This window comes from Mastigoproctus giganteus, chromosome 11 (genome assembly GCF_048544385.1).
Source record: "Mastigoproctus giganteus isolate SK-2022 chromosome 11, ASM4854438v1, whole genome shotgun sequence".
Taxonomy (NCBI): Eukaryota; Metazoa; Arthropoda; class Arachnida; order Uropygi; family Thelyphonidae; genus Mastigoproctus; species Mastigoproctus giganteus.
In genome coordinates this window covers 75,074,493-75,095,016 of record NC_143585.1, presented here as the reverse complement: position 1 = coordinate 75,095,016, position 20,524 = coordinate 75,074,493, and the positions used below count along the sequence as shown (strand labels likewise).

General features: G+C 35.7%; 1 protein-coding gene across 1 annotated transcript in view; it reads right to left on the bottom strand.

Moving 5' to 3' along the window:
- The window catches only part of LOC150078133 (WD repeat-containing protein 82-like), a 144,642-nt gene that overhangs the window by 102,726 nt on the left and 21,392 nt on the right, over positions 1 to 20,524 (bottom strand). Inside the window, exons 2-3 of the mRNA XM_090384473.1 lie at positions 11,462 to 11,559; positions 6,370 to 6,436 (exon numbers count right to left, since the gene is read on the bottom strand). Coding sequence (XP_090240599.1) covers positions 6,370 to 6,436; positions 11,462 to 11,559 — 165 coding nt within the window. The remainder of the gene's footprint in view (positions 1 to 6,369; positions 6,437 to 11,461; positions 11,560 to 20,524) is intronic.

Below are 20,524 nucleotides of genomic sequence, written 5' to 3'. Positions count from 1 at the left end.
GTGCAATAAAAGCTAAAAAACCTGTTGTTAAAATTACTTTTTCAATACTGTAGGTGTAGAGACCTTACTACTCAAACGACATCTGAGATAATGTTTGTAATTTGTTAACGTGTCTGTTTTTTTATATCTGAGGCCTGTGCTTCCAGTCGCAAATCTATGGAGGCCTTCAATGCAGACCAATCATTAGGATGTAGATAATAATTTTTTAATTTATCGCGAAGCTTCCTAACCTGGGAAACGTATTTTTGTTTATTAGTATATCGAGATTTTAAGGCAAGTTTAACAATATTACACAATGTGGCAAGTGCTAGTTGTTTTATGCCCGAAATTTTTTGATTTAAATTGACCCTAGCAAAGTTCAGAACGATGCCGTTTTGAAGGCAATATTTTAGAAACAAAATATGGTAACTTTGGACCGAGTATCTTAGTGTTAATTTAAGTGGTAATTAGTGGTAATTTTGCACCAAGCTGTTCAAAAAATCCCCCCATAATTATGTGTATCGATAGGTTATACCTTTTCCCCCCCCGTTAAATTCTTTTAATTAATTTTCTTATTTTTAATTGCGTTAAATTGATTTTTAATTATTTTTTAAACTATTTGTTACTCTAATGTAAGTTTTTCAATTTTTTCGTTTTAATTTCTGGAGAGTATCATAGGGAAGTGTTCTATGTGCTATATTGAGGTAAACTTCTCTTATTATTTTAAAAATATTGATATCAACGTAGAACGTATTGAGCATTACAGCTCGGGTTCATACTATCTAATTTCAGCTTATGACAGCTTTAGCCACTCAAAGAGATATATCATCTCAATGGCATTACAGAGTGTTCACTTTTGAAAACATTAACATGCAAAAAGACATACCAACTTACTGGTTCTGGTTTTTTGTGTTTAACTTTTTTTCCCTGTCATTCTTGTTCTATATAGAAAGACTTAATTTTACCACTTTAAAAATTTTTAAGTCACATTTCCTTGCCAGTCAGTGTCAACAAGAATATTGTTTGATAGAAAAGTCATGCAGCAGAAATTTAACATCTATAAGACCGAATGTGGAGACACTTTGTAAGAGATGAGTCATTAATTAATTTGACTGCCCTCTTTTGAACAGAATCTGGTTTTGTACAAATCTGAAATCCACCCTACCACAGATATGGAGACAATGTTCTATTGTAGGGTAGATTTGAAATTTGTACAGAGTGACTGTTTTGAAGAAAAGTAATGTCAAGATTGAAAAAGTATATTTTTTTTTTTTTTTTATGCAGAGGAGGCAATATTTGTGATGTGCTTCTGGATTTACTGGATCTTGCTGGGATCCACTGGAGGGAGTGAAATACCCATGGATGCTGGCAAGATCATCTCAGGTCAAGTAGGAGTCAACACTGAATAGGCAATCCGAGCATCCAAAAGAGAAGATAACATCAGATAGTTCAAACATTCAAGACAGAGAGAAGATAGGAGAAATTAGAAGTTGGAGTAACCCCTTATGGAGATATGTGATCTTGTCAATAAATCTGATTGTCATCGAAGATGAGCATAGTAGCAGACTTTTTTTTTTTTTTTTTTGCAAAAAATAAGACAGCACTGAGTTTTAGAAGGATTGAAGTTAACTAAACTTTCTTTGCCCCCAGAAATTCTGAAGGTAACTGTGGAGAACATAATGCCCCATCTTGATTGCTATTAGAAAATAGTGGACACAGAGTTTTGATATCACCAATTGGTGAAAAGTTTAACTTTTATTATTTTTCTAAATTAATCACTTTGCACCCCTAATGGCCAAATTTCAAACTACTTTTCCAAACAAAGAGCGTCGTAATCACCCTATACAAAAACAAAGCTAAAAGTGGAATAGTCAAAAACTGATAAAATATTGTTTATTTTTTAATCAGTTTTTAACTTTTTTTTTTCTTGACAACAGGCATACAACAGCTGCTCCTAGTCATTCATATTGTATTTATTTCACTTTCATTTATATTTTATTCAGAGTATTAAATTCTATCTCCAGTTTTATAGAAATTTTAATTATATTAAGTTGTTTAACAGATGCAATCAGATACAGTTTCAAGCTTTGGGTTATATATATAAGTTTTAATCTTATATTAAAATAATATAAGATTATTTTAATCCAAACCTATAAATATAAGTTTTAATCTTATATTTATAGGTTTGGCTAATCATATTTATCAACAGTAACACAATGCAAATTTCACAGTACTTGATACTCACTCACAGAAGCTGTATAACACAAAGAATAACGAACACATAAACATTAAGGTATGAATAAATTTTAGGACTGACTTTAACCAAGTTTTTTTTGCCCCACTCAAGAATTACTTGGAAACTGGCATTCAACGAACTGGTGGCAGTGAATATTTGAGAAGTTTGTATGGAGCAAGGTTTCTCAAATTGAAAAATGGAACATAGTGTGCTTATCATCATCAAAATTACAGAAGGAATTAATATATAAGAGGAAAAGTGTGGAAAAACTGAACCTTGGGAGACACCAGCATTAGCTGAGAAATTAGAAGATAATAAGGCATCTAACAAACTCTTAGTGAGTGGTCAGAGAGAAAACAAACTAACCATTTACAAAATTCAGTGGAAAACCTATAACAAAATGATATAACGATAGTGCATGTTTAGAAAACCTTTATGCCAAACACAATTAAAAGCCTTGAAAATGTCAAGAGCAAGTGCCCAAGTTTTCTGCAAACTTTTTCATCAAATCTGTCAAAAGAAAATTAACATAAGCCAATATCACCAGTGAATCAAACCCAACAGAATCCATTGGCAATCATTGATCAGCTGGAAGACTGAAATAATTTAAAAGTTGATGAGTGATGGATTTCTCTATTAATTTGGGAATAGAAGAAAGTGCAATTGGGACAATAATTGGAAGGAAGGGATTTACCACCCTTTTTTTTAGGAAGTGGCTGGAACTTTTAGGAACTTCCTCCTACATAAGCAAAATTTCATGCAGAATGAAAAACATCAGTGGAAGAAGAAAGTATAAAAAGACAACAAAGAGCAAGCTCTAGATCACAGGTCTTGAGAAGTGGAGAAATGTCACTGCAACCTGGGGCTTGCGTGGCATCAGATATGGCAGAATTCTTCTAACGTCCTTCTGTGAGAAAACCACGGGAGATATTGAATAGAGAGTATATTTGGTATGAAAATGATTTATCAAAATCAGTGATACAAGAGTTGGAAGAAAAGTATGATACTAGTAAGTCAGTTTTATCTGAGAATGAAATAGAACTATCATGCTATAGCAGGTTGGAGTACAGATGGACAGAACTTTTGGCCAACAACTTTGGCAACATCCCAGAATGTTTGACTACTACTATTTGGCCACAAAGTAAGCTTTCTACTCTTAACCTGTACAAAATCAAGTTTGGATCGATTACTAACTGTTTCACAATTGTTGTAGACTTTAGTGTAGGCAGAAAATGAAGCTGGCAATTGGAATCCCACCATCAAGATTATACACTAGCTGATCCGGATGCCTTCTGGAGAATTACTAAGTTTGGTATGACTAGCTAACTAGCATCCAACATGGAAAAAACCCTTTCAAGGAACACTTCACAACATGATACCTATCATAACCTCAAAAGGCATAACTGTGCTGCATAAATGAAGATATGCCCGGGGGGGAATAGTTGCCAAAGTTTTGCTATGGAGGCTAAACATGGGTTTCACCACTTCGAGATTCCAATGAACAGATGAATGGTATTTCACCACCTAATGAGCATCATCTTACACCTTGTACTGCCTGGTGACACAAAGGGACAGCATTCCTCTCTGTGATGTGGATGCCTTGCCTCAACCCCTGCTTACGTTGGTTCACACCTGGGTGGTCACCTCCATTATATTAGGTGCAGTGCTTCTGACCTTGCACATAGGGGTATATACAAGGTTACTAAAAGCCCTCCCATTGTGAAGGTGCAAGCAGAGGTCAGGTTGTCACACAACAACCAGACCTTACTGAAATTTGGTTTGCTTGACTCATGTGGGTGAATATCGGGTCCTGAGCTGAATATCATCATTCTTTTCTTCTTGGTGATTCCCCTTCTATTTCTGACTCTTGCTCTCGCTCTCTCTCTCTCAGGGGGGTAACTCAAAATTTTTTTTTTTTTGGCTGGTACAGCAAAAGCCTCAGGCTTCCTTGCACCATATGGTTAATTATAATAATTATAATAATAATAATAAGGTCCATTAGAATTTCAGGTACATATAGAATTTTAAACTCCCAAGAAACCAAGCAAACCCTTAGCCATAATTACAAGAGCATCTTTGGATTCAGGGAAGGTCCCTGCAGACTGAAAATGTGTAAATGTATCCCCAATTCATAAAGGGGAATCAAAAGGTTATGTGAGTAATTACAGAGCTGTTAGCTTAACTTCTGTCCCAGGGAAAATAATGGAGTCACCGGTAAAAGAAATAATGCAGGATCATCTAAGCAGGAGGGCAGTTATACTTCAGTCACAACATGGGCTCGTTAAGGGAAAATCTTATCTAACCACTTTGATTGTATACTACAATGCACAAACAAACGAACTGAATGCAAAAAATATATTTTCATATCATATACTTCGATTTCAGGAAAGTTTCTGATGCTGTTGCACACAAGAGGGCAAGTTACTGCTATGGATAAAGAGATGGATGACAATCAATGGACACTCCTCTTCATGAATTAATGTTATTAGTGGAATCCCACATGGTTCAGTACTGGGCCCATTGTTGTTTTCTGTATTTGCAGATGATACAAAGGTTGGCTGGGTGGTTAATAACAGTAATGAAGATATGTTGCTGCAACAAGATCTAGAAAAAGTAGGCAGATGGGCTGAGAAATGGCAGTTGATTTAACATTGACAAATGCAAGGTACTGCAAACAGTACCAGTACCTTGCATTTGCACTTGAGTGTAGTACCAACTGTGTGGTACTACACTCAGAATAGTGAGAATGAAAAAGGCTGGCTAATTACTAGGGGTAATTGTGCAGCCAAACATGAAATTCTCTGAACAGTGCAGACATACTGCCAGGACAGTTCATGGGGTTTTGTCAATGTATACAGAAACTTTGCTAGCAGGGATAAGGAGGTGATTATTCCCTTGTATATGGCCAGGGTTAGGCTCCATCTTGAGTACTGTATACAAGTGTGGAGGCCTCACTTTAGAAAGGATGTAGATCTGCTGGAATGAGTGCAGCGACAACCAGACTGGTGAAGGGAATAAAAGGGTGCTCTTACATATAAAGGCTTCAGTTCTGCAAATTGCAGTGTCTCGAGACTAGGCACCTGCAGAGAGATCTGATTGAGGTGTTTAAAGCCTTGAATGGATCAAGTAAGCTGAATGGTAATGACATCCTTTCACTTGCTGAAAGAATGCCATTCTTTCACTACACATGTGAAGGGTATAAATTCAAGTTGAGGAAGGATGGTTGCAGGTAAATGTGCAGGTTTGCCTTCAGCCAGGAAATGGTTGATTGTTGGAACTAGCTTCCATCTGTTGTTGAAGTGGATGGGTTTAATAAATTCAAGGAACTTGGAGGGTACAGATTGGTGAACTATGTAGTTTTTTTTCCTGACTAATGCTACATAAGCTGGCTTTTTTTGCATCATTTGCCTTTACTACTGCTAACCACCCTAGCTCTCATAGTTGAAGAATGCCTGAGCCACAGCATGATAGTGATAAAATAAAGAAGCTTCAAATGCACATAGTAACAGAACATGAAATAAATGAATAACTAACTTCTACATTTGTGTAAATTGAATGAATTCTGTTAACAGCAAACTGAGCTGTGTTCATTAACTGCAGCACTGTGCAGGCAGTCTAGGAACCTCTTAACTGTACTACATGTAACTGTCATAGCAAAGAAGTTAAGTCTTCATGAACTGTTCTGCATACTTCTAAGGTTATGATTTCATAGCAAATAATAAATTCCTTATTATACTCATACTAAGAAAATTAGTCATATCCAACATATCAACTTATTATCAGAGGCCAGTTTTGGTTCTGTTATAAATTTCCATTTACAGATGAAAAACATTCATCAAACACAGTAGCTGACATGCAAGTAGGCATAATAATATCAAGAAGAAACATGTTATAGGTAATACTGTATTACTACAAAAACAGGACTATAAAAAAAAATTTGGGTCTGTCAAATTGTATTTGACAGACCCACAGACAACAAGAATCACATAATATGCTTAAGCTCCCACGTTAGCTACCAGCAAGAATAATTTAATAATAAAACCAGCTAACCAAATTTTTTCTATTTCTGCAATAAATAACAGTGATATATTAAAAAAAATAAACTTTTTAAGATCACAGCATGCATTTAATATTGTATTTAAACTAATACTTACTTTTTTGAGTGTCCAGGAAAATACCTAATATATTTGTTGTCATGGAGAGATAAATAACGCACAGTATCTGAAAGTATGTACTATTTCATTAAAGTAATTTCTGGAGTATACACATCTTAATGAAAAAGTAAATTTTTTTTTCAGTTACACTTGCTAATAATAATTTATATCTAAGGCTAATTCTGAAAGCCATAACTCTATTTTTATCACCCTAGATGCCATGGGTAAAAAAGTATAGGTATCTCTAGAGCTATATGATTAATGTATTCCTGAATATTGCTGTCTACAATAAAAATGCTTATCCCAGAAATATTTTTCCTTTTACAAAATATAACAAGGGTAGGTTTATGCCTTCAATCAGTTCATTTGATTTATTTCATTCTGACATTCAGGAAACTGAACTTACTTAGCTAAAGTCAGAATACTAATTCAGTAATTAATTCTAAATTACTTCCCTCTTTATTATTCCAACTGTTGATAATTATTTCACTCTTTCACTCTATACATAAATGATGTTTCAATTCTGTATAATTATAGATTAAAATAACTGAATTGTTTTAATATGAACAATAAGGCAAAAAAAGTAATGTGACTGAATTCAAATTAGGCAAAATATGGATAAAGAAAATATTTTCTTACTCTTCTCCATCAAAACAGCCTCCCGAGGAAACCAAATCCACTTGTTACAGTGTTCATATAAGCTTTGGAAAGATGTAGAAAACCCATATGCTGTGATGGTATTTAGTTCTGCTGTCACATTCTTCTGAATGTCACAAACACTATCAAATCAGCATCCTTATAACCTTGATTTCAACTTGAGAAACAGAGAAAAGTCTGCTGAAACTAAGTCAGAGGAGTAAGGAGGGTGGTTGAGCACTGCAACCTACTTGTGAGCCAGAAACATTTGAACATTGATTGCTATGTGAGAAAGTGCACTGTCATGCAACAGTTGCCAACCACTGTTCCAAATCTGGCCATGCATGCACTTTCTCACCAACAAACAAACATTTCAATAGCTCTAAGTAGTAATTGCTGGTAACAGCTTTTCCTTATGGAACAAATTCTTTATGGATTATCCCTTTGTGATCAAAGAATACGATCAGTATGGTTTTGATATGTGCTTTCTGAAAACAAACCTTTCTTTGTCTTGGTGGGCCTTGCAATTGCCATTCTGCACTTTGTCTTTTGGTTTGAGAATCATACTGGAAGCACTAACTCTCATCCCCAGTAAAAATGCTGTTTAGGAAACTATGTTCATTATCAGCTGTTTGAACAAAATCTTTGCAAGCATTCAATCATCTGAGTTTTTCCTCATCTCACAAACAGTGTGGAACGAACTTTGCCCACAAATTTTTCTTTTTCCTAAGTTTGCGTAATCATGGATCTTATGAATTCCTTATTCGCATATAACTTGATAGTATTCTCAGCATTAATCTTTCACTTGCTAGTAAATTGCATGATTTGTCCATCATCAGTTCAGGGCTACAGATCGTTTTCAGACATCCACTTCGAGGATCGAATGCTAAATCCTCTCTGCTCTCTTTAAAATGCTTAAACCAGCAAAATTTTTGTATTTGAGATAGAGCCTCATCCCTATAAATTGCTCATAACATTTCATGTGTTTCAGTGGGACTTTTCTCCAGCTTTACACAAAAATTAATGTTGATCCATTGTTCCAGTCTTTAGTTTCTGATGGTGACATTGAACAAAATGTACAAAGAATGTCCATACAAAAAAGTTACTCAAGGCTAACTGGTTTGAGTTCGCAGGACTGCCATGGTCATATGTCTACACTTCTCTAACACCCTCTTCAGAGCAATACTATCATTAAATATATATATTTTTTAATTCAGTCTCACTTCTTTTTTGCCCCATTGTGTGTGTGTGTGTTCATAATCATTATTTGCTAAAACCACATGCTTTCTTCACTACAAGGGGCATTCAATAAATTATATACCTAAGATACTTCCCATAGTTATATTTCAATGATTCATGATTTATCATGTTCCTACATATCTCAACTAGAATCATACTAATTTTGATCCCACTATGTTTTTTGGTTGTGCTACTGTAACAGAAAGAAAGAAAGAAGACACCTGTATAAAATTATGGATTTGCTGAAATTGGAGCACCGTTCAGTCAACAAGTTTCCCACCGAAGAAGAAAATGGGCAAAAGGCCATTTTCTTCTTCATCCTTTCCTTTTCATGAAAGGATGGTGGCTGTGTATGGCAACCCTTCAGAGTAGCGTGTGAAATTCTGGTCAAAACAATTATTTATAAAAGCAACATTTTTTAAAAAAGAATTCAAGTGGAGTAGAGAGTCCATCGAAGGTGATCCAGGTCCAGGAAGGCCTGTGACAGAGACCACTACAGAAATGTGCCAAGCTGTGGAAATCCTTGTGCTGAATGAGAGACATGATCTTTGTGCATTTCAAGGTGTCTCAAATCTCTAGGGAATGTAACATATATGAGGGAGCAGTTATAACTATCCTCCATGAACATTTTTGGGGATAACTACAGTCACTGCAAGGTGGGTCCCCAGATTTCTGATCCCCCCCTCTGCAGAAGCAATTCAGAGCATGTTGTGAGGAGAGTTTAAAGTGTTATGGAAGAGATCCTGAAACTTTCATCTCCAGAATTGTTGTTATGGGTGATGGATGAAACATGGGTTCATCACTGGGATCCTGAGACCAAGCAAGAATCAATGCAATGGAAGCACAAGGGTTCTCCCCGACCCAAAAAATTTTGGACACAACCTTCAGCTAGCAAAATTATGGCCACTATTTTTTGGAATGCTGAGAGAATTTTGTACATTCACTACTTGGAACACAAGCAGATAGTCACTGGGGAGTCAGGTGCATCCCTACTGTACAACCTAAGGGATGTCATAAAGGAAAAATTCCATGGAAAATTTTCCAGAGGTGTGCTGCCTCTTTAAGAGACTGACTTTACAGAACTTACCCATCCACCTTACAATCCATGTCTAGCCCCCAGTGACTATTTTCTGTTTCGACACCTCAAGAAAAATGTACGTGGACATTGCTTTGCTGATGATAATGAACTGATGTCTACTGTTTCTGCATTCTTTGATGGGCAGGTCAAAGAATTTTATTTGTCTGGTATTTTCTCATTGGCAACAAAACTGAACAAGTATATTGAAGTTAAGGGGAGTTACATTGAAAAACAAAAACATATTTTTGCCTCTATCTCATTTCCTTCATAGGTAAGTAGATAATTTATTGAACTCCTCATACATACGGCATGTTAGTGAAAATCTCAACCCAGAGTGAACTACAGTGCTGCATGATGGAGCATTCTGTTTGATGATATTAACACAAAGAGAAAAGTTTTTTTACATGACCTTACCAACAATTTTAACAATTTGTGAGATATGTTTAATCAAGACGCACTACATGCAAGAATAAATGTATATGTATCAACATCCAAAACAATGGAATGTAAAGTTTGTTCACATAACACTCACTCACTCTCACTCTCTCTCTCTCTCTCTCTCTCTCTCAGGGTAACTTGGGAATTTTTTTATTTTTCCTGGTGCAGCATAAGCCTCAGGCTTCCTTGCAACATATGGCTATTAATAATAATAATAATAATAATAACACAAGTATCCTTAAGAGAAAGCTTCACTATTTAATCAAGGTAATGAATATAAATATGAATCTCTGCAATTCTACTATGACAAGAAAAGTAAAGGTAATCCTTTTACTTTCTTTGAAAATAACACCATGATGTTTGTTTTTTTTTTTTAACTTCCAAGGAAAAACTTTATGGAAATTTAATATTTGTATGGTGATCTACTTTAAGAACACAGAGGATAAAAAAAAAGTGATGTTTAAACTTAAAAAAATAAAATAAAAATGCAAATGTATTCCTCCATGCTGCAAGAAATAAGCACCATGGAGGGTTGTTTCTTGTTAAACGTTCTACATTTTTAAAGTATTTACCAAAAATTTTAAATAGTGATTCTGAAGTTTTTCTGCTTCATTTAACTTGGAATTCGATTGGTGATCACCAGTGTTAACAGTTATTTTTAAAACTGAGAATATACTGACAGTTGTTAAAAGTGTTGAAGAGCACTTTTGATTTATTTTTATTTTTTTATTCTGTAAACTTGAAAAGGTATATTAACCAATCATTAGTTCTTTTGCTAAACATGGCTCAATGTCATATTTCTCTGATCTTGTTTAATATTTTCAAAAATCAGATACCAAAATGCAACTTGGCACTTCAGGCCTGTGTTTGTAGGGAGCCCCTTTGGCTATTTAGGAACAGTTGCTGTTAGATACTAAATAAAGACTTAAATCTTAGTTATAGATTTAAGGGTATAGCCATTTGTTAGAACCTATTTATTTGTTATTAAAGCGCAACTTCCACTGGGAAGATAATAGACAAGTACCTATATTTCTTCTGTGTGCCCTCCTTGCTTCTTTGTAAACTGTACCACACAACTATGCACAGCCACTGACATGCAATGCTTCTTATCACTTGGACCAAGGTACTCTTGTATCCAATTTAGTAAATATCAAGTGATATAATGCTATTTGTTCAGCATATATACACTACATACGTATTCTTATCACTTGCATGTAATAAAATGAAATATTGTTATAGCTGATTATAATAATATATAACAAACAGAATAAAATCAGTGCACAATGCCAGCAACACGTGGTTAATTACATGATAATCACATGAAATGATCATGTGGCAGATTATGTATACATTAACTCAAAAAGCAGTCAATTATTTCAAATATATATAATTTTTTTTCAAATATAGATAATTTTTCTAAAATTATAATTTGGGCATATGTGATAACATATCCTATATACACATAACTTAAGGGATACCTATACATGAGTTACTTGGCAGAGATTTTCAGTCATTATGTCTGCTACAATTGAATAGAACATATCTGCTAGTAATAAAAATAATTATGAGGAAATCCAGAACTGATCTAATACAGTTTCATAATCAATATGATGAATACTCTCCTCCATAACTTTTGCATTAGTATTTGAATAAAAAAAAAAATCTATCTATATATATATATATATATGCTAAAGTTCTTACCATCTACCTTTGTTGAACAGTGAAGTGCCGTATTTTCTGCATGTGTGAAGTGGATGAGATCTGCTCCATACTTCTTACTATGCAATGTTTTCATGTGTCTAAAACAGAAAATATTTCTCATTACTCATTCTATTATAACACTGCATTACACCTACCTTTCTTATAACAACGGGGGATACATTCCAAAAAAAAAAAAAAAAAAAAACACCATATAATGTCATTCATGTTATTTTAACCTAGCTTGGCAATTCTCCAACACAGATACCAGCTATTTTCAGGAATAATTATATATACACTGGAGTCCCCCCCTTTAGTCCGAACTAACTGGGACCGAGTCCTGTTCGGATTAACAGAATTTCAGATTAGCTGAATAACTGCAATAATGCAGAAGCAAGCAGTAAAACAGGTCTGGTTTATTAAGGAATGAATGTATAGTAGGCCTACTAGCGTTTGTACGCGAGCGTGACACACCGGAAGCAAACCCTCCCCCTCCACGCTATGATTCATTGCACGCGACATTGTACATTAAACATGAATGTTTAAATCTTCGCTCTACATTATTGTAGTTTAGTTTAGTTCAGTCTGCTGAACCAGGCCACGAAATGGAAACACACAACATGTACGTTGAAAGATGGCGTCTCCATAGCCAGGTGGGAAGGAGCAGTGGTGCGTAGCACATGCTTCTTGATTAGACTGGGGTTCGAGCCCGTCACCACCAAATACAGAGGATGCGGAAAGGTCAGGGAATGACCACCGCATATCCCCAGAGCAATATGGCCTTAGTTGCTAATGCTCCTAAAAACCAAAACAACAACATTGAAAGATAAGCTGGAAGTTTTGAAAAGGCTGGACAAGAGTGAAAGTGCAACGAAATTGGCAATAAAGTTTGGAGTGTGCAAGGCCACAATAACTGACTGGGGAAAAAACCGTGCAAAAATTGAGATGTTTTGTACCTCTACTTCAGAAAAATCAGTTGAAAATCGACAAACAGTAAGGCCCTCAATGTTTGACAAGCTTGATGAAGCCTTATTCACGTGGTTCACTCAGGAAAGAGAAAGGGGAACGCCCCTAAGTGAACCTCTTGTTAGAGAAAGGGCCATTCATCTCAACAAAATAATGGAAGGTGATGAATCATTTAGCGCGACGAGTACCGGTTGGTTTGATCGCTGGAAGAAGCGCCATGGGATTCGCCAGCTAACAATAACCGGGAGCAATTATCAGCTGATCATGCTGCAGCAGAGAAATATTTAGGTGAGTTCGCTGATTTGGTATCACATTATTCACCTCAGCAGATATATAACGCTGATGAGACAAGTTTAAATTTTAAGGCTTTGCCCACAAAAAGTAGTAGTAGTAGTAGTGGCAAGTGATGCAAGAAAGCAAGTGTATGAGCTTATGCAGCATCAGCCAAAAAAAAAAAAAATCACACCATTCCCTCCAAATGCCGGTCCAGTTCCTCCTTAAATTTATTTAACCTATCAACTTCCACAACGACAGATGGAAGTTTGTTCCAGCAATTAACCACCCGCTGGCTAAAGGCAAATTTCCACACAACTATTCTACATGTCTTTTCTTAATTTGAATTTATGCCCCCTTAGGTTCACTCTAGTTCACTCAACAAAGTCTAGCATCTCAACAAGAAATGCGTGCCCCAGGTTTTAAAATGAATAAGGAGCGTGTGACGTCGATAGCTTGTAATAATGATTCAGGAAATCACAAGCTACCTTTGATGATGATCGGTAAATCAGCGAAGCCGAGAGCTTTTAAAAATATGAACATTAACAATCTTCCAGTTCATTACAAAAGTCAAAAAAAAGCTTGGATGAACGGACAGCTTTTCATTGAGTGGTTTCATAATCAATTTGTCCCATCAGTGAAACGTTTCAGCAAAGAAAATGATTCGCCACCTCGTGCCATTCTCCTCACAGACAATGCGCCGTCCCACCCAGATGTTTACGAGTTTACATCAGGGGATATAAAGGCAGCGTTCTTACTGCCTAATGTAACACCATTGTTACAGCCCATGGACCGGGGGGGGGGGGGTGTTACAGTCTATCAAGCTTGCATACAGAAAGAAATATCTTAGGTCCTTGATAGAAGATAACACCAATTCACTTTCTTTACATGAGAAAATGAAACAAGTGAACTTAAAAAATGTTGTATATTGGGTTGCTGAGTCGTGGGAGGGTGTAACCGAGCAGTCCATACAAAGATCATGGAAGAAATTATGGCCCTCTCTCAGCTTTGTCGATAGTTCTGATGAAAACACTGACACAGAACAATTAATTCAGCTCATACAGGAAATTCCTGGGTGCGAGGAAGCAATAGAATCTGACGTTAATGAGTGGATTGCAGCGGATGGAATAGGTCATGAAAACCTGTCGGATGAGGACATCGTGGCAGCTGTCACCCAAGACTCCAAGCAGAATGATGACAAGAGTGGTGACGAGCCCGGTGGTAATGTGGAACAACTTGTGTCGCACACAGACGCAGCAGCGGCCCTTGACCTTGCTTTACGCTACTTAGAACAACATCCCAGCGCTACATCAGCAGACTACATGTTTATGAAGCATTGGTGAAATATAGCATCTTCTAGCCGATTTTCATTGTTACGTCAAAAGAAACTAACAGAGTTTGTTACTCCTGAAAAATGACTTTTGTTCCTGTTTTGGTGTGTAAGTATAGATCTGTAGTTTTAATAGGCCATGTCAAACACTGATTTATTAATTTTGTATTAGTACAGTACTACAATAAAATACAATTTTTTTGTAGAATTCTAAATGTTTTTGTACCATTAATACCATTTAAATTTAACTGGAAAATACAAAAAAACGTATATTTTGCAAACTAAAAAATTTCCTCTTCGCCGACCGAAACGTGTTCGGATTAGCAGGAGTCCACTGTATATACGTATATATTAAAAAACAAAAAAAAAAAAAAAACACATACCAAATGCTATTCATTCCCATGAAAATTCTGCTTGAGAATCACTGGCTTAGCCTTACGTATAGGAAAAGTAATTTCCATTTCACACCGATTCAGGTACTCTCCTGCAGATCCAAAATTCTCAAATTTCAATCTCTCTCTCTCTGATATATATATATAGTATAGATGTAAAAGCCATTAAGAGAATTAAATGTATACAAACACAAAAATGGAAGAAGAAAAAACTTAAAACCCCATCACAATAATATGGGATGACGTAGCTTAAACAGCAGGCTTTTTGCAGGTGGGAGAGGGTGAAAGTTTATCTACAAACATCATGCCATGACAGATAGTAATGGTAGTGAAGGAATGGACTGCTTCAATACCTAACAGCACAAATGAACTAATTAGGGTGGTGTGGAGGTTAACAGAAATCATGCAACAAGATGACATGTTTGATGGCCAATGATGATCCTGGATAACAAAAGCTCAAAAATGATCTTTTGAAGAATATTCTTATTGTTTTTAAGGCAGATTCCTTCAATATGTGCTGCTTCTTCCCACAAATCTCCCACAGGTAAATCAATGGGAAGAAATATTCATTCATTCATTCATTCATTCCTCCATCTTGGAAGGAACTTATTCAATTCAACCCAACTTGAAATGAATTTAATTGTTGGCTACCTTCAGATCTCACTGTAGGAGATGTATAAGTAGCCAACTAAGTTCCTTGCAAGCTAGAAACTCGAATCCAAGTTTGGATCCTATTCACTGTTTCTTGATTCAGCTGATCAGCATGCATAAAGAAGTGAACAAGCCATATCCATGGCTCGGTTACATGATATTTAAATCATCTTGTTTCTGTTTCAGCTCCAACAAATACTCCACAGACATGTTCTCTTCACAGGGGCTGGATAAACCTGATAGTATCTACCTCCTGCCCCCTCATCCAATATTTTGACAAACCCTAACAATATTGAATATTAGAATTAGTATTAGTAGCAGCAAATTATGCAAGCTTATATAACATCAGAAAAAAAACAAACTAACCACCTCATTTTTCCATCACCTCTAATAATTTGCCAAATTCTTCCTTAAATTTATTCAAACTACCTCCCACCACATAACACCAGAAGGAAGTTTGCTTCAACAAAGAATCACTCTCCGGCTGAAAGCAAATTTTTAAACATCTACCCTACAACCATCCTTTTTTAATTTAAAATAGTGTCCCCTTATGTGTATCATTCAAGCAAGAGTTAGGATGCCACATTCAATTTACTCAATCCATTTAAGGCCTTAAACACTTAACCAGTTTCCAGACCACTGCAATTTGCAGAACTGAAGTCTTATTTGGTAAGGGCACCCTTTTGTGTCCCAGACTATTTTGTTATTTGTTATTAGCACCCATTCCAACAAATCCACATCCTACCTAAAACGAGGTATCCAGACCTGTGTGCAGTATTGAAGATGTGGCCTGCTTTATACAATGGGATAATCTCATCCTTGTCGCTGCTAGACACATTCCTGTACATATAACCGACAGAACCCCATGAGTTTTTCTAGCAGCCTGGCCACATTACTCTGAAAACTTCATCTCAGACTGCACAATTACCGCCAGGTCTTTTTCTTTCTCCACTACCTTGAATATGGGAAGCAGTAATTCTAGAATTATTGCTTCTTATATATAATACCTTGCATTTTTCAACATTATCATGAATGGTTTCACAAATCTACCATCATGGATACTCTGTCTACGTCTTTCAATTGACTAAGATGCAGTCTATCACTATCCCAGACATACTTGTTGTTCTTAAAGGCATGCAGGGTATTACAGCTAAATCATGAATCAATTGCTTGTCAAATCCATCATTAATCTCTAAGAAATGTATGCCTCTGGAAATATAAACATTACAACTATGCCTGATCCTTACGGTAAATGAATATTGGTGGATTTTGACATATCCAATTCACTTTTATTATATCTATTCACTTTAATTATATTTATTATATTTTATTTTAAGGTCAAATGATTTTCAGAGTGATACACTAGGTTTGTTCTTCAATTTGCCTTGAATGTTAGTGCATAGTGTCTGTCTATCCGTCAGTGCCTTGCCTTGAAGTCTGGATAGTCTCCTCTTCAAAATATACGTTTTTCTTGGTATGCATTTCCAAAATAGTGCAGTCTCATCAACACTAAAAACTTGCTGTAAGTTGTATCTTTCATCTTCACAATAATCGTAAATTCATCTGTTAAGCAAGAAGTGGTAATATTATCAGCAATGGAGATTTACCACTTTGTTTGATGTTAAGAAGATTATAATGCTTTGTAAATTTATCAAACCAATTATTAACATATGAATGGCTCTGAAGTTGAAAGGCCAGCTTTTCTTTGAAAGTGATCATATAACTTAACACCTTCATACAAGTGATATTAAAGTAAACATAATTGTTATGAAGTTGCTACTGGGTATAACTGAGCCACCAAGCCAGTTTTCCTGTTCTTTCTCATGCTTAGCTTGTTCTTGTTATATAAATGTCCAAGCAACAGAACAGTCTCTCTCTCCTATCAAATTTACTGAATAATATCATGTTCTGATTTTAGAGTTAGCACACACCTGAGGCACCTCCGTAGCCAGGTGGGCAGGAGCAGAAGTGCGTAGCACACGCTTCTTGATTAGACCGAGGTTCGAGCCCGTGACCACCGAATACGGAGGATGCGAAAAAGTCAGAGAATGACCACTGCATATCCCTGGAGCAATATGGCCTTAGTTGCTAATGCTCCTAAAAACCAAATAACAAACAAACAACGGCACACACCTAGATGTCTTCATGGGATTAATCATAAAAATAACAAATATAACAAAAAATGAATGTAAGAATACTAATACAATATAATAAATTTGCCTTCAGCCAGCGAGTGGTTGATTGCAAGCTAGAAATTGCTGGAATAAACTTCCAACTGCAATTGTGGAAGTTGATAGCTTAAATAAATTCAAGAAAGACTTGGACAAACTTTTGGAGTGAATGGATAGGTGAAATGGGAAGTTTTTTTTTTTTTTTTTTTTGCTGATGCAGTATAAGTTTGCTTTCTTGCATCATGTGCCACTACTAATGCTAATAAAAAAACAACTAATATAGTATTAAAAAAAACAATAAGCACAAACCACTGTAAAAACCATGAGTAAATTGTTGGTTAGCCCTCTTCTGCTCCTGGTCTATTGTGAATGAGGAAAATGAAAATGGTGTAAGCATATTAGGAGACAAATTACACTGGTCAACAAAATGAAACTTTTTTTCATCAAAAACGTAAACAAAATTTTGCTAAACCAATTTTGCATACCAATTTCAAATATATTCTCAATTTTATTTTCTAGCACACGTAGTATTTTTAATATGAATGCTGATAAGACAAGTTAATTAAGACGATTTTGTTACAAAACGCAAGACCACTTGCAATTACATCTTTACCACTTTTACAGATTAAACCCGATACATTTTATACACAGTTAAAATAATAGTACAATGTTGTAAAAAAGATATGTATAATTTAAAAATGTTGTACAGATAATTTCCTTTGGTACACTTTGTCTGGAACAACACAGTACAACATCCAGCAGTAGTCTGCCAACAATGGAATCATTTCCCCCTGTTCGTCACTCACCTTCGAAGGTTTTTGGGAAAGAAGTCTAAATGAGAATGCAGGAAATTAAGTTTCAGTGACATAAAACGTCCCATTTCTTTATATACACTGAGCAGTTTCTGAACTCTTATTTTTGTATACAGAAGACCTGTGGTTACCAAAAAGTTTCCACAAAGACATTTCAAAGCCTGCCATGCATTTAGTTCTAATACAATGAGGCACTTTTTTGTGCTTTCATCCAGAAGTCCTCTGATCTGAGGCCCCACAAAGATTCTCTCTTTCACTCTTGCAACACTGATCTTCAGAAATTTCTCACTTAAGTAATGAAATCTCCTTGAATTCATCTTACCCAATTCTTTCACAAAACTCTTGATTAGGCCACATTTAATATGGAGGCATGGAAGGAAAAGCTTCACTGGACCCACTAATGGAACATACAAATAACACATTACTCATTCCTGGTCCATATGTGCTTCTCTGAGGACAGTAACATCTGTAATGGTCTGCAATTAAACTGTGACTATCCACAGATAAGGAAACAAAAATATTTTATGAACATTCCTTCCATGTCCATTAACACTTTCCCTGCTGGCTTATCTGACCTTTTTGACCTAGGATTGAAAACTTGAGAAAAAATATTTGTTTTTTTCTTTCATTAAATCAGAAGAAAATGGTTTTAAAATTCAGGTGGTTTTACCCTAAGAGGATTAAAAACTCCATGATGAACAGGTGTGTCACAATGCAGTTAACATACCAATGCCATTGAAGTCACCAAGATATTCCATTGATGGGTGCTGTACTGAACTGCTTATAGTGTCATGTTGTAGTATGTCCCATTTAGATGAACAGAGTGGGCAATGGGGATGCATGGCTTTAACTTACTATTATGGAGGAGAACAGCTTTTAAACGTTGCTGTGAGGAACCGATGAAGCAGAACCAACCATTCAGATGTGATGTGCACTTGAAATTCCCTACAAACTCCATTCATATCATGGTAGTAGCACAACAGACTGTTTAATTGTAAAGAATGTTACACCAAAATTTTGCTTCTTTTTAACAGTGATGCACCTTAAAATTCTTAACCAAGTGTTACTGCTTTAGTCTCGAGGCAAGAAGTTTGGCTTTATCTTTTGAGAGGGCTAATGAGCCTTTCAACCACTGATTGAAGTTCTCAGTTCTACACCAATTGCACCTTCATCACATTCCACTTTGTCTTCTAAAGAATCTAGTCACATTGTGGGGGTATTAAAATTGGCATGCTGTAACTGTGAGGGATTGGCCTCATTTGATGAATCCAGGTTTGGAAACACAATCTTGTGCTTATTCTTTGCTTAGAATTGAATTACACATTACAAAAGCAATAGTCATTGCAATTCATGGTCTTTTTAACAATAAGCACAATGGAAGAGTCAGTACCATTTGCCACATGGCAAATGGTACTGACTCTTCCATTTATTTGCCCAGTCACATAATATATTATTTGAATAAGCAGTACAAATAACATGTGATGTACATACCTTATTCTGGTCACCAAGAGAACAGCCAAAGTATAACTAGTATATTTTCAGAATATGCATTGTAATTGTGCACCATTGTGATTTGGTAAGAAAGAGCTGAACACATACGCAGAATTTTTGGGGTGATTTTTATACTTTCAAAGCATGACGACAAATGTGCTTCAGTAATTCGCTGGATAATTTCAAATAATTAAATTATAAAACAATGATATAAATACAATTACATAAATAAGAATATATAAACAAAAAATAAATAATAATTATATTCATTCATGTAGGTTGGCTGAATAGGTATGTGAGTGGTACAATCAGTCACATAATTTCATGCGATTGTTCTCATTACAAAAACTGGATGTGCAAGAGGAAAAGCAAAAAATGGTTTAGTATTCAGCATCCTAAGATCTATCTAGTCCACATGTCCCCACCCCACTCCAGCTAGCAATACAGTATTGTTGTCAATGAACTGAACTTACAAAAAACATTTCCTTATTCTGCAATCAGAAAAAAAGTCCAACTAAAACATGTTATAATAACAACTATATTCCACACTACACTGCCTGGATTTTTGACACTAAAATACAAATCACACTTAGTGAATTTGTGTAATACGAACCTGTGTTAAAAGAGGACTTGGTGTATCATAATATTAACATTCTATAATATTCCATTATCCTATCTCTTCCATCATGCAGTATGATTGATGATTTTTGAGGTTATGATGAATGTCGTGGCGAGATCCAATATTCCTTACATTTCGAGGGTACAGCTCTAAAACGGTGTTCGCAGGCCGGCCGCTAGATAGTACACCGGACCAAACCTATTGGTAACTCTCTAGGAGGCTTCCGAATCAGCTAGTGTATAATCTTGCTACCTCTACTCTGCCAGATAGTGACTGGAGGGAGTCCGAGTAGTGTGTATGCGGGGAGCATTGTCGAGGCCACGTTATGTCAAAGATCTGGGTATATTCTTACCACATGTAC